The sequence below is a fragment of the Ceratina calcarata genome, unplaced genomic scaffold (assembly GCF_001652005.2).
Source record: "Ceratina calcarata isolate Rehan_Ccalc_2016 unplaced genomic scaffold, ASM165200v1 scaffold26.2, whole genome shotgun sequence".
Lineage (NCBI taxonomy): Eukaryota > Metazoa > Arthropoda > Insecta > Hymenoptera > Apidae > Ceratina > Ceratina calcarata.
The window spans coordinates 156353-174229 of record NW_017148112.1 but is presented as its reverse complement, the minus strand read 5'-3'; the positions used below and the strand labels follow the sequence as shown (position 1 = coordinate 174229).

At 37.0% G+C, this 17877-nt stretch overlaps 5 protein-coding genes across 11 annotated transcripts; 3 read left to right on the top strand and 2 right to left on the bottom strand.

The window, feature by feature from the left end:
• The first annotated feature begins 1104 nt into the window (after positions 1-1104).
• On the top strand, positions 1105-8354 carry LOC108623291 (glycogen debranching enzyme). Of its 4 annotated transcripts, XM_018021695.2 has the most exons (13): positions 1105-1534; positions 2044-2293; positions 3050-3173; positions 3247-3436; positions 3495-3837; positions 3894-4112; positions 4179-6772; positions 6838-6985; positions 7043-7406; positions 7464-7672; positions 7726-7911; positions 7977-8213; positions 8289-8354. In XM_018021695.2, exons 2-13 carry the CDS (start codon positions 2171-2173, stop codon positions 8352-8354), a joined length of 4803 nt encoding a protein of 1600 aa, XP_017877184.1. In that variant the 5' UTR covers positions 1105-1534; positions 2044-2170. The 4 variants fall into 4 exon arrangements, with proteins under 4 accessions (XP_017877184.1, XP_017877185.1, XP_026667946.1 ...); XM_018021696.2 differs by lacking the exon at positions 2044-2293 and having other exon boundaries at positions 1107-1534; XM_026812145.1 differs by lacking the exons at positions 1105-1534; positions 2044-2293 and adding an exon at positions 2354-2479.
• A 212-nt stretch (positions 8355-8566) lies between these two features.
• Positions 8567-9851, top strand: LOC108623294 (uncharacterized). The gene has a single exon (XM_018021703.2). It carries the CDS (start codon positions 8589-8591, stop codon positions 9663-9665), a length of 1077 nt encoding a protein of 358 aa, XP_017877192.1. The 5' UTR covers positions 8567-8588; the 3' UTR covers positions 9666-9851.
• Positions 9601-13737, bottom strand: LOC108623292 (LMBR1 domain-containing protein 2 homolog). Of its 2 annotated transcripts, XM_018021700.2 has the most exons (9): positions 13564-13737; positions 13160-13494; positions 12522-12909; positions 12273-12450; positions 12033-12214; positions 11733-11972; positions 11352-11673; positions 11019-11292; positions 9601-9701 (listed from the first exon to the last, which is right to left on the bottom strand). In XM_018021700.2, the coding sequence occupies exons 1-8, from the start codon at positions 13735-13737 to the stop codon at positions 11048-11050; spliced, it is 2064 nt and encodes a 687-aa protein (XP_017877189.1). In that variant the 3' UTR covers positions 9601-9701; positions 11019-11047. The 2 variants fall into 2 exon arrangements, with proteins under 2 accessions (XP_017877189.1, XP_017877188.1); XM_018021699.2 differs by lacking the exon at positions 9601-9701 and having other exon boundaries at positions 10133-11292.
• BBIP1 (BBSome interacting protein 1) lies at positions 13720-14558 on the bottom strand. 3 transcript variants are annotated; one of them, XM_018021704.2, is made up of 3 exons: positions 14273-14315; positions 14170-14203; positions 13720-14031 (listed from the first exon to the last, which is right to left on the bottom strand). In XM_018021704.2, the coding sequence occupies exons 1-3, from the start codon at positions 14298-14300 to the stop codon at positions 13809-13811; spliced, it is 285 nt and encodes a 94-aa protein (XP_017877193.1). In that variant the 5' UTR covers positions 14301-14315; the 3' UTR covers positions 13720-13808. The 3 variants fall into 3 exon arrangements, with proteins under 3 accessions (XP_017877193.1, XP_026667947.1, XP_017877194.1); XM_026812146.1 differs by lacking the exon at positions 14170-14203 and having other exon boundaries at positions 14310-14558; XM_018021705.2 differs by lacking the exons at positions 14170-14203; positions 14273-14315 and adding an exon at positions 14333-14358.
• Positions 14559-14851: 293 nt separating this feature from the next.
• Positions 14852-17871, top strand: LOC108623293 (putative helicase mov-10-B.1). The gene is made up of 9 exons (XM_018021702.2): positions 14852-15719; positions 15798-15959; positions 16029-16185; positions 16271-16407; positions 16482-16604; positions 16676-16887; positions 16961-17228; positions 17296-17590; positions 17667-17871. The coding sequence occupies exons 1-9, from the start codon at positions 15235-15237 to the stop codon at positions 17799-17801; spliced, it is 1974 nt and encodes a 657-aa protein (XP_017877191.1). The 5' UTR covers positions 14852-15234; the 3' UTR covers positions 17802-17871.
• Positions 17872-17877: the final 6 nt, after the last annotated feature.

Sequence of the window (17877 nt, the reverse complement as noted above, 5' to 3'; positions counted from 1 at the left end):
CAATAAAGACAATGGAAATTCTCTCGATGCTCCTTTCAGTTACGCAAGTTTACAATCTTTTACAAAATTGAACGTCTCCGTTACGATTTTAGTTTTTAAATGCATTTAAATATTAAAAAACGCCGGGAGAAACTTTTACATATGTACACCGAGGAGATACTACTAAAGTGCGTGTAATCGTTAAGACAACGAATGGGGCCTAATGGGACTCCAAATACAGTCGGTGATCTTTTTTTTTGATGGAGTTAGAAAGAAATTATGATACATAGGACGTTTCTTCTACCTGGGAACTGGAGTTACAACTTTTATCTGAAACATTTTTCGCTAGCGCCAATAGTTAATGAGTATTTCACAAAAAATGAAAAAACAGTTTATTGCACATTACTCATTAACTATTGACGCTAGCGAAAAATATTTCACATGAAATTTGTAGCTTTTGATGGTACCCACAAATTTCATTTCAAACATTCTTCGCTAGCAGCAACAAGTAAGCAGGTTTCACAATAAACGAGAATTTCGCAAAATCNAATTAATAGATATGCATCTTAAAATTTTATTTCGCGAGCCTTGAATAAATATAATCCAAAGCAGCGATCATGGTATTTATATTCTGAACTTGGACCGTCGAGCTATAGATTGCAGTTTATCGATCATTCAAGCAGCCGCCTGAATTTGGTTCGATGTAGTCGATAGTATCAGAGATTTAGCCGACTAAAAGTATCGTTGGCTACTATAGACTAAATCGATAGTTTTTAGTCGATGGTGCCCATTACTAGCCGGAACCTGGCCCCGCGTTTTGCAAAGCCCCGCAATCTGTCCTTGGTGCTTATGCTAATTTGTACCGACGGCCAGCATCGAAGAAATACGCCGGATACGCCAGCTATCCACCGATGGTGAGTGATCCGACTTCCGACGGCCAGCTATCCGACTGTCTAAAGATCTCTGGTTTAACGGCAAATGGCTTACTGAGTTGCTCTCTCATTCTGTGGGATTTCATGAACCTAACTTGCCGGTCTGGACCCATTTGGAATATGAATTGCTTTCAGTTCTCCAAATAACATGTAATTTGTATATACTTTAAACATCTAAAAATAGATGCGAATATAGGATTACATATAGATTTATGATCAAATTGTAGTGAGAAAAATGTTCGAAATTCCAACGCGAAATCACGCGATGTTGTCGTGAACGATTGTCCAATCAAAGTGTAGAAAGTTATCAACTGCAACCTGTAATCTGCTCCTACTGTCTTTTTAAGATGATCCGAACATTGGTCTTGTTTTGGTGACCTTCAAAGTTGATCTGCTTAGAGTAAAGGTCAAATTCGAATCAGCGACGTTATTTTTAATTATTCAATGTAATAGTCCTAAGTAGTGATTAATAGTAAATTATTATAATACTAGCGAAACATCTCAAATTCTGTTTCCCGGTTTGTCGATTAATTCAATGTTTTATTTCAACGTTTCTCCTATTATTTCTCGAATGTCAGTGTAATACTTCGATTCTGAAAAACGCACGATAGAAGAATAGTAAGGTATGAGAAAAGTGTGTGGCGATCCATTCAAAATAATTTAATAATAACATTTTTTGAGAGAAGTTGCTCATTTTCAAACTGCATGTTTCAATTATATGAACTGCGCTATCTATTAATTGTAATTTTACGTGCATAATTGACCATTTTATGTAACCATAAATAACGTGTCTTATTATACGCGATGCAAATCTTATATATGTTAATTTGTATTTAGTATCTATTTCTACTATTTATAGGCGCTTTTAGTAGCTTTCAATGTACACTTTATTTTGTAAAAACTTGTTAATTAAGAGTGGTGATCAGCATCTGTACAAATAATACATTATCAAATCACCTTCTATCTTTAATTGTATTTATTATGTATATACGTTTGATAATGAATAAAACAATTTTGATAGCATCGACTTATAATTAATATTAGCCTTTTGATTCGTGATACCTCTATGTTATTATGCAGTTAATCATATTTCTCATTTCTTAATAAAAATGTGCATTTGTCTCTGTTATAGGTGACACAAAAAACTGGCCTTTGCTTAACTAAAAGTAGAAGACATAACATGATAACATAGAATTAATCAAAAAAGTCAATGCCTTTAGTAAGAAGTAATCCCAGCTGTACATAAATTTAACTAGAAAATGGGCTCTATGCTTGCAGTAAGCTATTTTATTCGAGACAAAACCAGGACACTAATAAGGAAATTTACAGCCATTTTGCAACGGCTTTGTAAATGCCATTATTTGAAATGTCTGTTCTATTATGTAAGTTCAGATCTCATGATGTCTTAATAACCCATTGCATTTGTACGTTTAGAATGATACGTCTGGATAGCACAATAAATTTGAACATTGCTGGTATACCACTGTGGCGTCCTCTTAATATTTAACATAACTGTGTAACAGTCTAATCAAGGAGTAAACTCAATTTGCATAATAAGTACTAGAAAGGTATATAAATTATAATATCTGTTACCTAAGAGTGATTTGTATTTCAAGCTAATCACTTGACCCTAGAATAGTGACAGACTATTGGAAATAAAATGCCTCTGTTAAATTTACTTGAAATGTAGTAGCAATAGATAGCAAAATAATAGTATAAATATACACACAACTGATGTTACACTGTACAAAGTCTGTTCTATGTTTATTACTACAAAGAGGTAATCCAAGCATGTAGAATGAGAATATCTCCGGGCTTTATGCATGTTCATGCAGCATAACTGTGTAATCTAATATCTTGCCTCTTGCACGGTTGCTAGCTGCTTTGTACTGATAACTTATATATTAAGGGACTTGCGGCCTAAGTGTTTATCCACTTACCGTATTTCACGTGTAAGTACTAATGCTCTGTCGAAGTCCTATGAAAAATATCTTTTGTAACATTTCTAAATTCATTAATTCTTTATATCTCTGTATCATTCTTCTTTTTACATGTATTTGTACAATAAAGTATTGATAGTTGTGAGGAATGTAAATCATTTGGAAGAGTACTGTAAAAGTTTGTGTTTGTGCTTCTAGGCAGTGGTTAAAAATATGACGGAACACATGTCTACAACTGAAAGCCACGAGACTGAACAAACAAGAGTTTTAACTCTGAACAATGGAGAACATCTTGACGGTATACTATACAGGCTAAAGAAAGGTATGTTTAATTCTGTTTACACATCGATTTATGGCTTTGATACAAACATTACTAAGGCTGTATTTGTTACCAGGATGGAGAGTCGAATTTCGTTTAGGCGCTTCTCTCCTTGGAAAGACACTTGACCTATTCATAAATTATCCCTTAGGAGAGAATCAGAAATTTGAAAGGCACACGTATTATCCATTAGAATGGGTCAACGAGACAGCCAATATATACTTATCTCTAGCTGGTTCATTTCACTATTACGTTACTGACCCAAGGTAACTCTATTAAAAAAATAGTATTAGAATCTAATATTAATTATATGAAACTTCTTAGTTCTGATAGTATAAAGCCTATCGCTTCTGGATATCTGCTGGTGGATCCAGAACTTAAAATAGGAGAGCTTGGAGATCCTTTGCCATTAGATTGTATTCAGTGCCAAACTGTTCTGGCGAAATGTTTGGGCCCCTTCTCTACCTGGGAAGACAAGCTCTTAGTAGCCAGAAATTCTGGTTATAACATGATCCATTTTACACCAATTCAGGAATTAGGACTTTCGAAATCGTCGTATAGTCTTAGCGATCAACTGAAATTGAATCCTTCCTTCAATAACGACGACAAACCGGTTACATACGATGAGGTTGAAGGATTGATTAATAAAATGCGCAATGAATGGAATGTGAGTGATATCTTGTAATTGCTTGTAGCATCTACTGTTTACTGTATATATTACAGGTGCTGAGCGTGTGCGACATCGTTCTAAATCATACAGCAAACGAAAGTTCCTTTTTAGTGTCTCACCCGGAGTGTACATACAATTGTTCAAATAGTCCTCATCTACGTCCAGCATATATTTTAGATTCCGCATTATTCGAATTGACGGTACAAGTCGCAGCTGGAGAATGGGAGTTGAAAGGAATTCCTTCAACGGTCGAAACTGAAGAACATTTGAACGTAAGACGATGATCTTTAATTAAAATGATAACGAAATATATATGCTTAATAACTTTCTACTTACAGTCAATTCGTCATGCGCTTCATACGTACTTCTTGCCACTCGTGAAAATTCATGAATTATACATATTGGACATCAATGAGGCCGTGGCTGAATTTCTGAATTTAGCACGGAACCAGATGCCTCAAGACAACGTTGAGAAGATATCGGAAGATATTGAGATAATAGGAGATCCGAAGTTTCGACGATTGAAAGCGACCGTGAACATGCAGCTTGCTTTGAAAAAGTTTAATGTGTACAGAGTCGATTGTTTCGACGAGGATACTCGTTTGAAACGTTGCGCCGAAGATTTGAGAAAACGTTTAGAGGAACTTAACAGCGTAATCATCAACGAGATTCAAAATCATTTAAATGCCGCGGTGGAGAACACGATTGCTGGGATACGATATTTCCGAGTGCAACCCGACGGACCGAGAATCAAAGAGATAAGCGAGAGAAATCCACTTGTCCCTAGATATTTTACTGATTACGGAGCGCCTCAAACGTTGACCGAAAGAGAAGCGACGATGTATTCGGAAGCAGGATGTTATCTCATGGCTCATAACGGATGGGTAATGAACAGCGATCCTCTAAAGAATTTCGCAGATCCCGATTCGAACGTCTACATAAGAAGGGAGCTGATCGCTTGGGGCGATAGTGTGAAATTAAGATACGGCGAAAAGCCGGAAGATTGTCCTTTCCTCTGGCAACACATGTCTACCTACGTTGAGCAAACGGCGAAAATCTTCGACGGTATTCGCTTGGATAATTGCCATTCGACTCCGATTCCAGTTGCGGAGTACATGCTCGATGTTGCTCGCCGAGTTCGCCCAGATTTATACGTCGTTGCCGAACTGTTTACGAACTCCGATCAGAAAGACAATATATTTGTCAATCGACTCGGTATCACTTCTTTAATTCGAGAGGCGATGTCCGCATGGGACAGTCACGAGGAAGGACGGTTGGTCTACCGATTTGGTGGCGAACCAGTGGGTGCATTCTTACAATCGCGTAAACGGCCTCTGGTACCGAGCATAGCGCATGCACTTTTCTTAGACTTGACCCACGATAATCCTAGCCCGATTGAGAAACGAAGCGTCTTCGACTTACTCCCAAGTGCTGCTCTCGTTTCAATGGCAGCATGTGGTAGTGGCAGCAACCGTGGATACGACGAATTGGTTCCTCACCATATACATGTTGTAGACGAGGAAAGACAATATTCCTCCTGGACAGATGACGAATGTTTAGTAGATGGTATCAAACACGTAGGTCTAAAAACTGGTATCATCGCTGCGAAGAAGGCATTGAACGATCTTCATTACAATCTTGGGCAACAGAAGTTCTCACAAATATTCGTCGATCAAATCGACGGCGATATAGTTGCCGTAACTAGACACTCCCCGACAACTCACGACACCGTAGTCCTGGTTGCGTTTACAGCATTCAAGCATCCCGATCCTAACGCGAATGATTTAAGAAGGCACGCGAGGCCGTTACGAGTAGAAGGCGTGATCGAAGAAATTATTTTGGAGGCATCCTTATCTCATGAAGGAACGACAGACAGTAAATCGCCCTTCGGTTATCCTGCAAAATACGAACAAGATGAGAACTACATAAATGGCCTCTCCGAATATTCCGTGAAACTTAAAGAACATGTACAAATTTGCGACTCGGAAATCTTGGAAAAAGTTGACTCCGGCGATCCGAAAATAACTCAACTGAACTTCGTTAACTTCCAGCCAGGTTCCGTCGTCGCCATCCGAGTGTCTCTTCATGCTAACATAAAACCTGCTCTTGCGAAACTTCATAATACTATCTCGGTAATAACGTCGTCGAAGAGCTCCGATATACGCGTTATCGCGTCTCGCATGGACTTGGTAGACTTGAACAAGGCTTTGTACCGTTGCGATCAGGAAGAACGCGACGAGACTTCAAACAAATTCGGTGTTTACGATATTCCTGGTTACGGGCCTCTCGTCTATGCAGGACTACAAGGCATCATTTCTTTGTTAGCGGACATTCGACCTAATAATGATTTGGGTCATCCGATCTGCAACAATCTCAGGCAGGGTAATTGGCTGATAGATTTCACTTGGCAACGATTGAAAGAGGACGATGGTACCAAAGCTCTCGGGGAATGGCTCGAGGAAGCTACAGAACCATTCAAATTAATACCTCGCTACTTAGTTCCTTGCTACTTCGACGTTATAGTCGTTAACGTATATATGATTCTGCTCGAACAATGTTATAGCCTAATGACAAGCTTTGTGAAGGATGGATCCACTTTCGTTAAGATTTTATCCTTGGTCTCGACACAAGTGGGAGGAGTAGTGAGATCGGCTCCATTGCCGGACTTGTCTCCGAATTTGGATCCTCCGAAACCAAAAGTAAAACAATATAATGGAGAGAAGGAACAGTTGTGCATGTCGTTATCCGCCGGCTTACCACACTTCACAGTAGGATACATGAGAAACTGGGGACGGGACACGTTCATCTCTTTAAGAGGTCTGCTGATATTAACAGGCAGACACACAGAAGCGCGATTCATCATTCTCAGTTATGCTGGAACCTTACGGCACGGTCTCATACCGAATTTGTTGGACAAAGGAAAGAACGCTAGGTAAAAATATATCAATACTTCGTAATTTGTCTTTATCGTAATCTCTTGAACATCTTTTATGGCAGATACAATTGCCGAGATGCTTTGTGGTGGTGGTTGTACACGATTCAGTGTTACATTCAAGAAGTGCCAAATGGCTTGAAAATTTTAACAGACAAAGTCTCGAGGCTGTTCCCAACCGACGATTCGCCTGCGTTACCCGCAGGAGAAGTGGTACGTAGCAATCGTCCGCTCCTTTATTTCAGTACGTTTCACGAAACAAAATTTCAGGATCAACCGTTGCACGATATAATCCAAGAAGCTCTCGTAGTACATTTCCAAGGACTTTGCTTCCGGGAACGAAACGCCGGGAGGCAAATCGACGAACACATGACGGATCGTGGTTTTAATAATCAAATCGGAGTGCATCCGGAGACAGGATTCGTATTCGGTGGGAACGACGCGAATTGTGGCACGTGGATGGATAAGATGGGATCCTCTGAGAAAGCTGGTAACAAGGGGAAACCGGCGACCCCGAGAGATGGTTCAGCCGTGGAAATCGTGGGGCTCAGCAAGAGCATTCTCAGCTTTTTAGCCGAATTGTACAAGCAAAATCTTTTCCCTCACGGCAGCGTACAAAGGAAAAATCGTGACGGTAAGAAACATTGATCTTTTATCTTTCTCTGTTCTTTATACTTGATATTTGTCATAGGTTCCGTCGTAACGTGGAGTTACAAGCAATGGGCAGATAAGATTTCACTGAACTTCGAAAAATACTTCTACGTGAACGAAACTCCGACGGAGGGAGAATTGAAGCCAGAGTTGATCCATCGTCGTGGAATTTTCAAGGATACCCATGGAGCCACGCAAGCGTGGGCCGATTATCAACTACGGCCTAATTTCCCCATCGCAATGGTTGTTGTAAGTATATTAATTATATAAACGCTGCGCGATATTAAAATAATATTGTTTAGGCTCCAGAGATGTTTAATCCCGCGCATGCATGGTCAGCGATAAAGAAAGCAGAAGAGATTTTGTTAGGACCGCTTGGAATGAAAACGTTGGACCCTGCTGATTGGGCATACAACGGGAATTACGATAATTCTAATGACAGCGGGGATACCAAGTTAGCCCATGGCTGGAATTATCATCAAGGACCAGTACGTAACATTGTTTAGCAATTCAATATTCTTCGAACCGCTAATGTAATTATACAATGTAACAGGAATGGGTTTGGCCCATTGGATATTTCCTGCGAGCTCGATTATATTTTGCTCCGTTAATCGGAGGGAAGGAAGAACTACGTCGCACGATCGAGTCGACCGAGGCTATAATTTCGCGACATTTCATAGAAGCATCTACAAATCACTGGAGAGGACTTCCGGAACTCACCAACAAAGATGGAGAGTATTGCAGAGATAGCTGTAGAACACAAGCTTGGAGCGCTTCTTCTATTATAGAAGTCCGTATTCTTTTGATAATCTTTTTGATAATTATGCTACTTTGTCCCTAATATGCTAAAATCTCGCTGTTTCAGGTACTTTATGATTTAAATAAAATTAAACGGGAATTACGATCCGAGGAGAACGAGAGAACGAATTGATATAATTTTGCGTGTGTTCACCACCGCCGATTACACTTAGAACATTTGCGATTAGAAAAGGAACGTAGCATTAGAGAGAAAAAACACGATGATAAATGGCACCCGTTTGACACAACCATAGACATACCCAGCACGGAGACACACGCATTTGGTATCTCGCACGTAGAAAAAACCGGGCCACCGTGTAAAGTTATACATGATAATGCGATATCTAGGAGCGATAGCTATTTCTCTATGGAAGAACTCAAGGAAGACGAAATTAAACACGATTACGTATCACCTACCCTTATTACCAATTTAGATGCGATCGACACCGTATCGAACAATACGGAATCATCGGTGGCATCAGGACACGAAGTTCACAAGTACAAAAACGAGCCTCCGAAATATTTGAGTAAATTGAAAAGTGTGATGGATACGAAACAGAGCCTAGTGGAAAGTAACGCAATCGCGAAAATAGATCATGTATATGAAGAAGTCAATGCTCTCGAGTGTGATATTATGGACTACTACGAGAAGTATAGTCCGACGACGGCCAAGACGTTAATAAATACTCTTTTTCTTCCACGACATAAAATTTGCAAACAGTGCGCGAATTTACAAGGTAGCCCGGTCTATTCCGATCGATTGATATACGCGAAGAAGCCGCTGTACGCGAAGGAAGTTGACCTGTTTCAGCAAAATGATATTATACAATTTAGGTATCTTTCCGAAGATGATAAAGATGTCGATGCATTATTTTTGCAGTACGATAATGTCGAGCATTGCTTGTTAGTATATAATTACGTGAAACCTAATGCCTGTAGCATATTTTATTCTCACGGCTCGCCACAAGACGTTTTCGATCTAAGAATGACGTTGAAACCAAACATCATTCTTATAGGCGACTATAAAATGAAAAGAGTAAATACTGAGTTTTATCATCGGCGTATAAATCATTTTTATACTAGGGTGTCGAGAAACGGCATTTCACCCACTGCGTTTCACGTAAACCATAGTAACATTTTAAGCTCTATAAAACATATTGGATATGATACTGATTTGCAAAACTGGATGAATTACAGGAACGACGTGTTTCGGTCCCACAGTCTTAAACAAGACGATGCGACCGATCCTCGCGCGAACAGGTCCAGTCTGTTATTGTTGGAACCTTTATTGTTAATGCCAGAGTTGGGCAGCTCTGGGTACAGGCACGTGAAAAATCGTATCGCACAGTCGGAGCACGTGAAAATAGTAAAAATAGTGATCGCCTATACTCTCTCTTTTTTTATCTTAGTGACAATAACGTTTTATATAGTTTACTTCACTTAATCAAAAACTCGATATCCGTTCGCACCGATTAGAGATCTGAAAACAAATATAGAATTTATTCTCTCTATATTTTTTATATATGAAGCATACATTCTGGTCCTATATTTTGATACTTATCCAGATTACTTAGAACAAATTACAAATGCCAAATTCCTGGAACTTCCTATTAAATGTATACCAATCTTATTATCTTTTTCATTAATTGTTACCATTATATTATTAACTTGTTAAGATGTGTTGATATAATTTAAAATTTATTGACTCGTCATTGTTTTTCTATAACTATTATACTGAATGTTTACATCGTGTTGAAAAATAACGTTTGAACAATATATTGAAATGCGCAACGAAATTGTTTTTAATATCTATACGAAATATTTTTGAAACTGTAAGAAAAGAATGAAGCGAATATATAGAAAGAGATTTGTTATTTCTTATCAATACATGAAATATTTATTAGCAGATACTATTATTATTGCACGTTATATTTTAGACACACGGTATTTTGTTAACTATTTTCGTACATGTATGAAGTATTTTCAATAAAATTGATATACATATTTCATTTTGCATAAGAGAGGGAACGTTATTATGTTTTCTCCTTACAAACTACTGCCTATTTTACAACTAAAAAGACAATGTACATGTACAACGTAAATAAACTGCAGTTGAAGCAATATAAATATCTGCTATGTACAACTATAATCATTTACAAAAGTAATTGAAATTTGTACAAATTATTTGCGGAAACTTGATCAAAAGTTCCTTATTAAAAGAATCGATCACGTGATAAAATCCTTTTTAAATGTTATAATATATTTAAACATATTATAAGAATTCTAAGTACATATATGCTACGTCGTAAACTACGTTAATTGTCCTAAATATAAATACAAGTTATAATTAATAATGTGCAGTACAAGAGATAGATAGAGATAGATTGGAATATTTATACGTTACTTTCTACTTTGGTTTTATTAATCAGATTTTGAAATGTTTGTTTAATACTTTTCGCGATTCTACGAACATTATTTCAGGTTGATTATCTACGATATTATAATTGCTTATATGTACGTAGATCGTTAAAAATATATCAAATATTGTATGAAATTCAAAATTTTACATTACAACATTCTAATTATTTTATTAGTATTATACCAATCGTGAAATATTAAAGAAAACAAATCGAAACTTACGTCGATTTTAATTGGCTGTTCGTTTAAACTCGATGAATAAAACCACGTAAAAGATCTTTTGTCTACCTTATTTATCTGTAGTTACCTTTTTTACTGTGTTTACGAACTTATGAAGATCAGGATAGATAGTTTGAGTATTTTTTAAATATAAATATACCTGTTTCTATAAATTTGTTAATGAGCGATTCAAATGTCGTCGAACAATCCTCTTGGCGGGGGGCCTACGCGATTCGTATTCCTGACAAATGTTCTTGAATTATCTATGCGGTCTTCGTAGAGATCATCCGGCTGATAATCTCTGTCGAAACTATTATTTGCACCGTAACTATCAACATTGGACGCCATCCCGATATAATATTCGGCAGGGTCGAAGTCGCGCAGTAATCCAGCTCTTGCAGATTCCACTGACTCGTCCCGTTTCAAAGGTCGTACTATAATTAAAGCAAGAAGTTCATGATCAGGTATTATATTTAAATTAAGTTCAACGTACCTGTGTCGGTGCTTTGCCTTGACATTTTATAACGAGACGCACTGTTAGAAGTACTAAATCTTTCTTGAAACTCCCGTCTTCTGCACATTGAATCCTCTGCCCTTTGCCGTTTGCGTCTTTCACGTTTTATTAACTCCTGACCCTCGTCGACGAGATCCATCGTGAATTCGTCGTCGTCGAGGAACTGCTGGAAACCCAACATAGAAAGCAGTCTGCTTCCTAAACTAAAATACGTCGACAGGCAAAATGCCAGAATAGCCATTGGGAAATATACGTTAAATCCATCAGACGTAATGGAAATAACATCCATGTGCCCCATTACCTGAATAAATAGAACAATGAGAGATTTACCAAGAAGCCATTTGTTATTCAAGTATCTACCTGAGTGTAATAGGTTTCCAAAATGTGAGTCTTTATAATGTGCGAATCCATGTGTATAAGACCCAGAAAGTTTAAGCACATAGGTGGAGTAAGACGGCACAACATCATGCCGCTAAATATTAAACTATATTCATTGGTTTGATGATGCGGTGCGAGGTAATACAAGTTCAACACGCGGATTTTTAAAACGGTTGAATAAGCACAGTAGCAAAGGTACGCGATTATCAGCATTGATAGCACCTAGAAGAAAGCACATGAATTAAGAGAAGAATTTCATCTAGGGACATCAGATAGTCGTACCTCGACCGTAAAGTAATCATAATTGTTTCTAGCTAGATTCAAGAATTGGGCGAACAGTGATAACACTGGAGATTTATTGAAAAACGTTACTTCTGACCATACTACAGCTGCTGAAAGACAGCCAGCGCAAACAGCTGCAGCTTTCTGCACGTAACTCTTTATGACACATTTCCAGTACCACTCTAAAAATCGTAGGACTCGTTAAAAATTATTTGGATTTCCATAATCATTAATACTTACCGACAACTGGACTATAAATAATGAGGAGGGGAATCGAGCGTCGCTTAGGGAAAGTAGACTTGAATCTTTTATCTTCGCTTATCTGATTCCTCGCTATGTCCTCTAAATCGATAATTTTCTCAACTAAAATCCCCCACTGGGTTTCTATACGTTGCAAAGTTTGCAGTGCTTTTATAGTCTGATAAAGAGATTAGCAAATTATTATATATGGATTGATGAATCGGATTATACATTTAATTAAGAACTAACTTGTCTGTGCAAACGAATCAACGCTTTTTCCGATGGCGTGTCCGTCGGTGTGTCATCTGGCAATTGTCTCCTGTTCATCCTATCCTTTAATTCCGCTGGGATCTTTTGGAAAATCGTTTCCAAGTTACAATGATAAGGATGTCCCGGGCCGATAGACACTGTAGCTGCTTGTAGAGACTCAAGTATATCGTCGACCGTTTCTTCCGCCTCGCATTTATCCAAACTTAGCTTAGCTACTTTGAAATAACTATAATTCAATGTATATCCAGGTTTGCTAGCATTCCATAATCCACGAGGAACTTCTACTAGAGCGTATCCAAGGAGTAGCACCAACAAAAATAAACCCCATGTATTTGACGCAGACGATGCTATGGCTTTCAGTTTTTGACTGAAATAGATATTATCATGTGAAGTATAAGAAGTGTGAATTGTGCTTTTAATTACAGTGGCTCCTATTAATATTTAGACATATTTCAAAACGGAATAACTTTTTTAATATTAGACCACACAACTTAATTTTCAATGGGATATTGGAAGGCTAAGTTTACTCCAATATTAAAATAGTTATTCTATTTTGAAGTGTGTACGAAATAGTATGAATATTAATGTGAATCACTGCATATTATTATCATACTTACCCGTCAAGATCAAAACCAGGCTTCAACGCTATATATATTAAAAGGATACCGCATATGAATAAATAACTACCATAATATATAGCATTATCTATCAAAGCAGACTTCAGTTTTCCCTGAACTGTGAAATCCCCTGCTTTAATGTAAGACTGCATCAATGGCAAAATCAACCATGTTAGACACTGAGAGGTCCAATATACGATCCTCCATAAATTTGGAAACACATGCTCTGGTACATTAGGCCAAGGTTCCTTGCAACTATGAATTGGGGCTGTTGTTGTACTATTAGAATTTGTCTTATTGTGAATATTTTGTTCCACACACTGTCTGAAAACGGTCTGTAAAAAAGTAGAAAATTAAAAACAATTCGATATATTAATAACTAACGTTGATGAATGATTACTTACGGATGAAACATCTAAGGGCAATATAAATACTATCAGCAACGAAAAGTACCATGCTATCAGTACAGAGATCGTAACTATGATATGCTGTCGAAAAATATTTCCATATTTATACAGCAAGGTAGCAGCAAGACAAAATGCTACTACGATCTCCGTTAAAAATATTCCGAGAACCATGTTGGTGATCCGGTCGACTTTATCTCACCATAACTTTACAATCATAACTTTTGTTATCACTCGTTATTATCCTATTCGTTATTATCTGTCTCGGTGTGTTCTTCGGCCTCTTTGATCTTCAGTTCAGCATCCTTTTGCATCTTCTCTAACTTCTCTAAGGTGACTGATTTCAGTGGAATCAATTTCGGCTTACAAAGTATGTAGTCCAAATTCGCTTCCTGGTACAATAAACCCTGCCTGGGAAGGATTACATCGATCTTTTCTGTAGAATTATCCATCAACTCGGACATTTTACTGGAATCAAAATTATTTACAAAATATAGTTACGTGCAGCGTTGAATTTACATCAATGCACGTGCTGTCTAATTAACTGAATAAACAAGTACAAAAGAATTATTCGTGGAATACGAACACAATCTCTTTAATGCGTACTTAAGATAGAAAAGATACAGCAGTATCAGATATTCTGTGGAAAATAATAATGTGTAACACAGGTACTCAGTAGCAAAGATACCAAACAATAATTGATAAATACTCGTGCATGCTATGATTTTTAAAGCCATTCACCATACTTTAACTTGTAATGCGTATGTACATTGTAAGCATATGTACGTTGTACTTTTATCAGCGAGAAATGCAACGTACCCATCTCGTTCCTATGATGGGATCGTTAAGCGCACATCGTACGATACAGTTAAAAATGACCGACGTCACATGCACGTCAAATTGTCATTCCGAATAATATGGAACATTACATTATTATTCGTCGACACTATGTGTATATAGTACATACACGTAACATACAAATTGCGAACTGTTCTCCACTTCTCCACAACACTTTCCTCGCGGATAATGCCATCTACGCGGGAAAGTATTGTCAAACGTCAAACATATGCCCTAAAATCCCTCGAACCTTCCCAAATTTTCCTTTCTATCATTAATAGATAACTAATATCAGTACGTTTTTACACGCTTTTTCCTATACAACTACCGTTCTCGAAACGTTTCTCATGCGCTAGTCTTAAATCATGTCTTAAATAAGCCATCCTATCGATCGTTTGAGTTATGCAAAAAATAATTTCTAATCTGACAGCGATGTCATTTGGGATTCTGGGTCGGCGTAAGAAATAGAAAATCGCTCATTTGAAATCTACCTTGCGACTCACGTAAACAAATAATGTAAAAAGAAAAGACAAATTGTTACAATCTAAAAGAGTACGTACGTATATTGTTACTTTACAATGGAGTCATAACAAAAAATCGGTTACACGTGCTTGAGGTTCTCACTAAGCCGGGAAACTCCCGTTCTCGAAACGTTTCTCATTGTCAACGTTCCTGCGTGCGTAGTACATGGTAGTACATACGAAACGTTGCAACTTTGCAAGACAGGACGTCCAAAAATTTATAATTTCATCCAAGTGAAACATCGCATTTTGTTGAAATTGTTCGATTAGATTGGAGATATATTGAGTAGCGAAAGTGAATACAGTTTGCAACATGGCAAGAGGAAACAAAAAAGGAGGAGGAGGTAATATAAGGAAGGCCACAAGTCTCAATGAGACTAAATCACCGTATTTGCCCATGTATAAGCCACCAAGAGAGTTGATATGGGCATTCAAACATTTGAACAAAGAAAACTTGACGAATGATAAACTATGCAACGATTATATAAACCTTATTAAGGGCCTTGCAAACGTAAAAGATATAAGCCCTGAACATTATCTGATACTGTTTAAAATTATGTTATATCTGGAAAGCAGATGCTATACACTGGAAGCTGAGAAACATAATATGATGGATCAGCAACTTAAGTCAGAATCCTCCGATGTTTTTATTATACAAGTACCAACTTTAGATGAAGACGATCCATTTATTTTCATTAACGACGAGGTAAAAATTTCTGTAGTAGATACTAATGAGTCATGGAGCTTTCGCGTAATAGATGTAGTGAATAAGAAGGTGTACATATCTCCATATGATGAGTAAGTATCCTATTTAATTTTTAACAAACAGGTAAGGATAGAAATAAACTGAAATAATCATTCTAAACAAATTTTTAGCAATACTGTAGTAGATAAGGATAAAAAATATAATGTCCGTTTCTACCCTACGAATTGGCCATTAAGATGTTGTCATTACGTGTTGTATATAATGAACAAATATAAATTGGTCAATTTAATGTTTCCTAAAATGGAGACAAATCATTTCACTTTACCTGACGTGTAAGTTAACTTATATCAAAACTTCGCTTCGCAACGTTTATATTGTATTTCAATTCTTTCTTTACATAGCGAGTTGAACTGGTTCCATGAAAGTGTTACAAAGAACCCTGAACAGAAAGCGGCAGTAATGAATATTCTGCATAATTCGGCGTATCCTGCTCCGTATATTGTATTCGGCCCACCCGGCACTGGAAAGACAACAACATTAGTCGAAGCTATTTGTCAAGTATAATTTATATATAAAAATCAATTTAATTTTTATGCTATAACTTGTAATTATTTTATAGATGCGTTTTCATGATTGTTAATAGGTTCGAGAACAAGTAAAGAGCAAAAGTATTTTAGTATGCGCACATTCGAACGCGGCAGCAGATGAAATCACAAAGAGATTATTACAGTTCCTTCCCACTAAATATATATTTCGGATATATGCAAAAGCAAAAACAGCGTAAGTGACGCACCAATGTCTCATACAAGTTATTTATCTGTTTTCTGTTATTGTTTTCTTATCTAAATTCATAGGAACACCATAGACAATAAACTTATCGACTGTTCCAATTTTATTAACGGAGAGAGCCTTTACTTGCCAAACGAAGTATTTACTCTTAAGAAAATCGTTATTACAACGTTAACTACGTGTATAAGGTATTTTCTTTCTCACTTGTGTTTACAACCCTATATAGTATCTCATTTTTAATGATTTTCATGATTGACAGATTGGTGAATCTTAATTTACGGAATGACCATTTCTCCCATATATTCATCGACGAGGCCAGTCAGAGTACAGAACTGGAAACATTGATTCCATTTACGACCATCAATTCGCTGAGCCATTGTGGTGAAATGTTACAGTCGCAAATTATAATTGCTGGCGATCCTTATCAACTAGGACCTGTAGTTAAATGTAGAGAAATTGCACACCTGTTCGGTTAGTGACAATTATGTATCAATACAGTCTAAGTTGACTGTATCATTGTCATGTTAAAACAATATGCTTTCAGGAAAATCATTGTTGGAAAGATTAATGGAATGCGAACCATATCAAAAAGTGGACAACAAATATAATCCGCGTTACATAACGAAACTAATTCGAAATTTCCGCAGTCGCGCAGCTATTTTATATACGTCCAACAAATTATTTTACGGGGACTTAATACCATGTGCGAAACTGTGTAAAATTACTTCGAACTGGGATATATTATCGAACAGAACGTTTCCTATTATCTTTTTCGCGGTTCAAGGTGTAGAAGTTAGAGCAGAAAATCTGAGGTAACACTTTTACCATCGCTTGTACTATTCTATTTCATTGATAACGACAAATGCATTATTCTTTCAGTGTATCTAATGAAAAGGAAGCTCTAATTGTAACATATTGCTTAGCGAATTTGTTAAAGAATACTAGGATTGATGGACGTAAAATTGGACAAAACGATATTGCCATTATAACGCCGTTCAGGGAACAAAAAATGATGATCGAAAATAAGTTACGTAATCATAGTATGTGGACAAGTGTAGGGACAATAGAAACGTTCCAAGGCCAGGAGAGAGAAGTTATAATTTTATCGACAGTACGCTCAGAAACGTTTTGTCACAATGGCAAGGAGCACATCGGCTTCTTATCAAATCCAAAAGTATGATGTTTTAATTGCTTTCTCGTATATTATATTTGTCTAATTGTATTTAATATTTGATGTGCATTTTTTCCAGAGATTTAACGTTGCTTTAACGAGAGCGAAACAGTTACTGATAATAGTAGGGAATCCGTTTATCCTTTGCTTAGATAAGCATTGGGAAACTTTATGGCAGTATTGTCAAAATAATAATGCGTGCATACATATGTAATGTTGTTAACAAGTAGGTTTATCAGACAACTGTTGGAACTCTTAAGACTTGACTACCTTTTTACGAATAGCTGTAC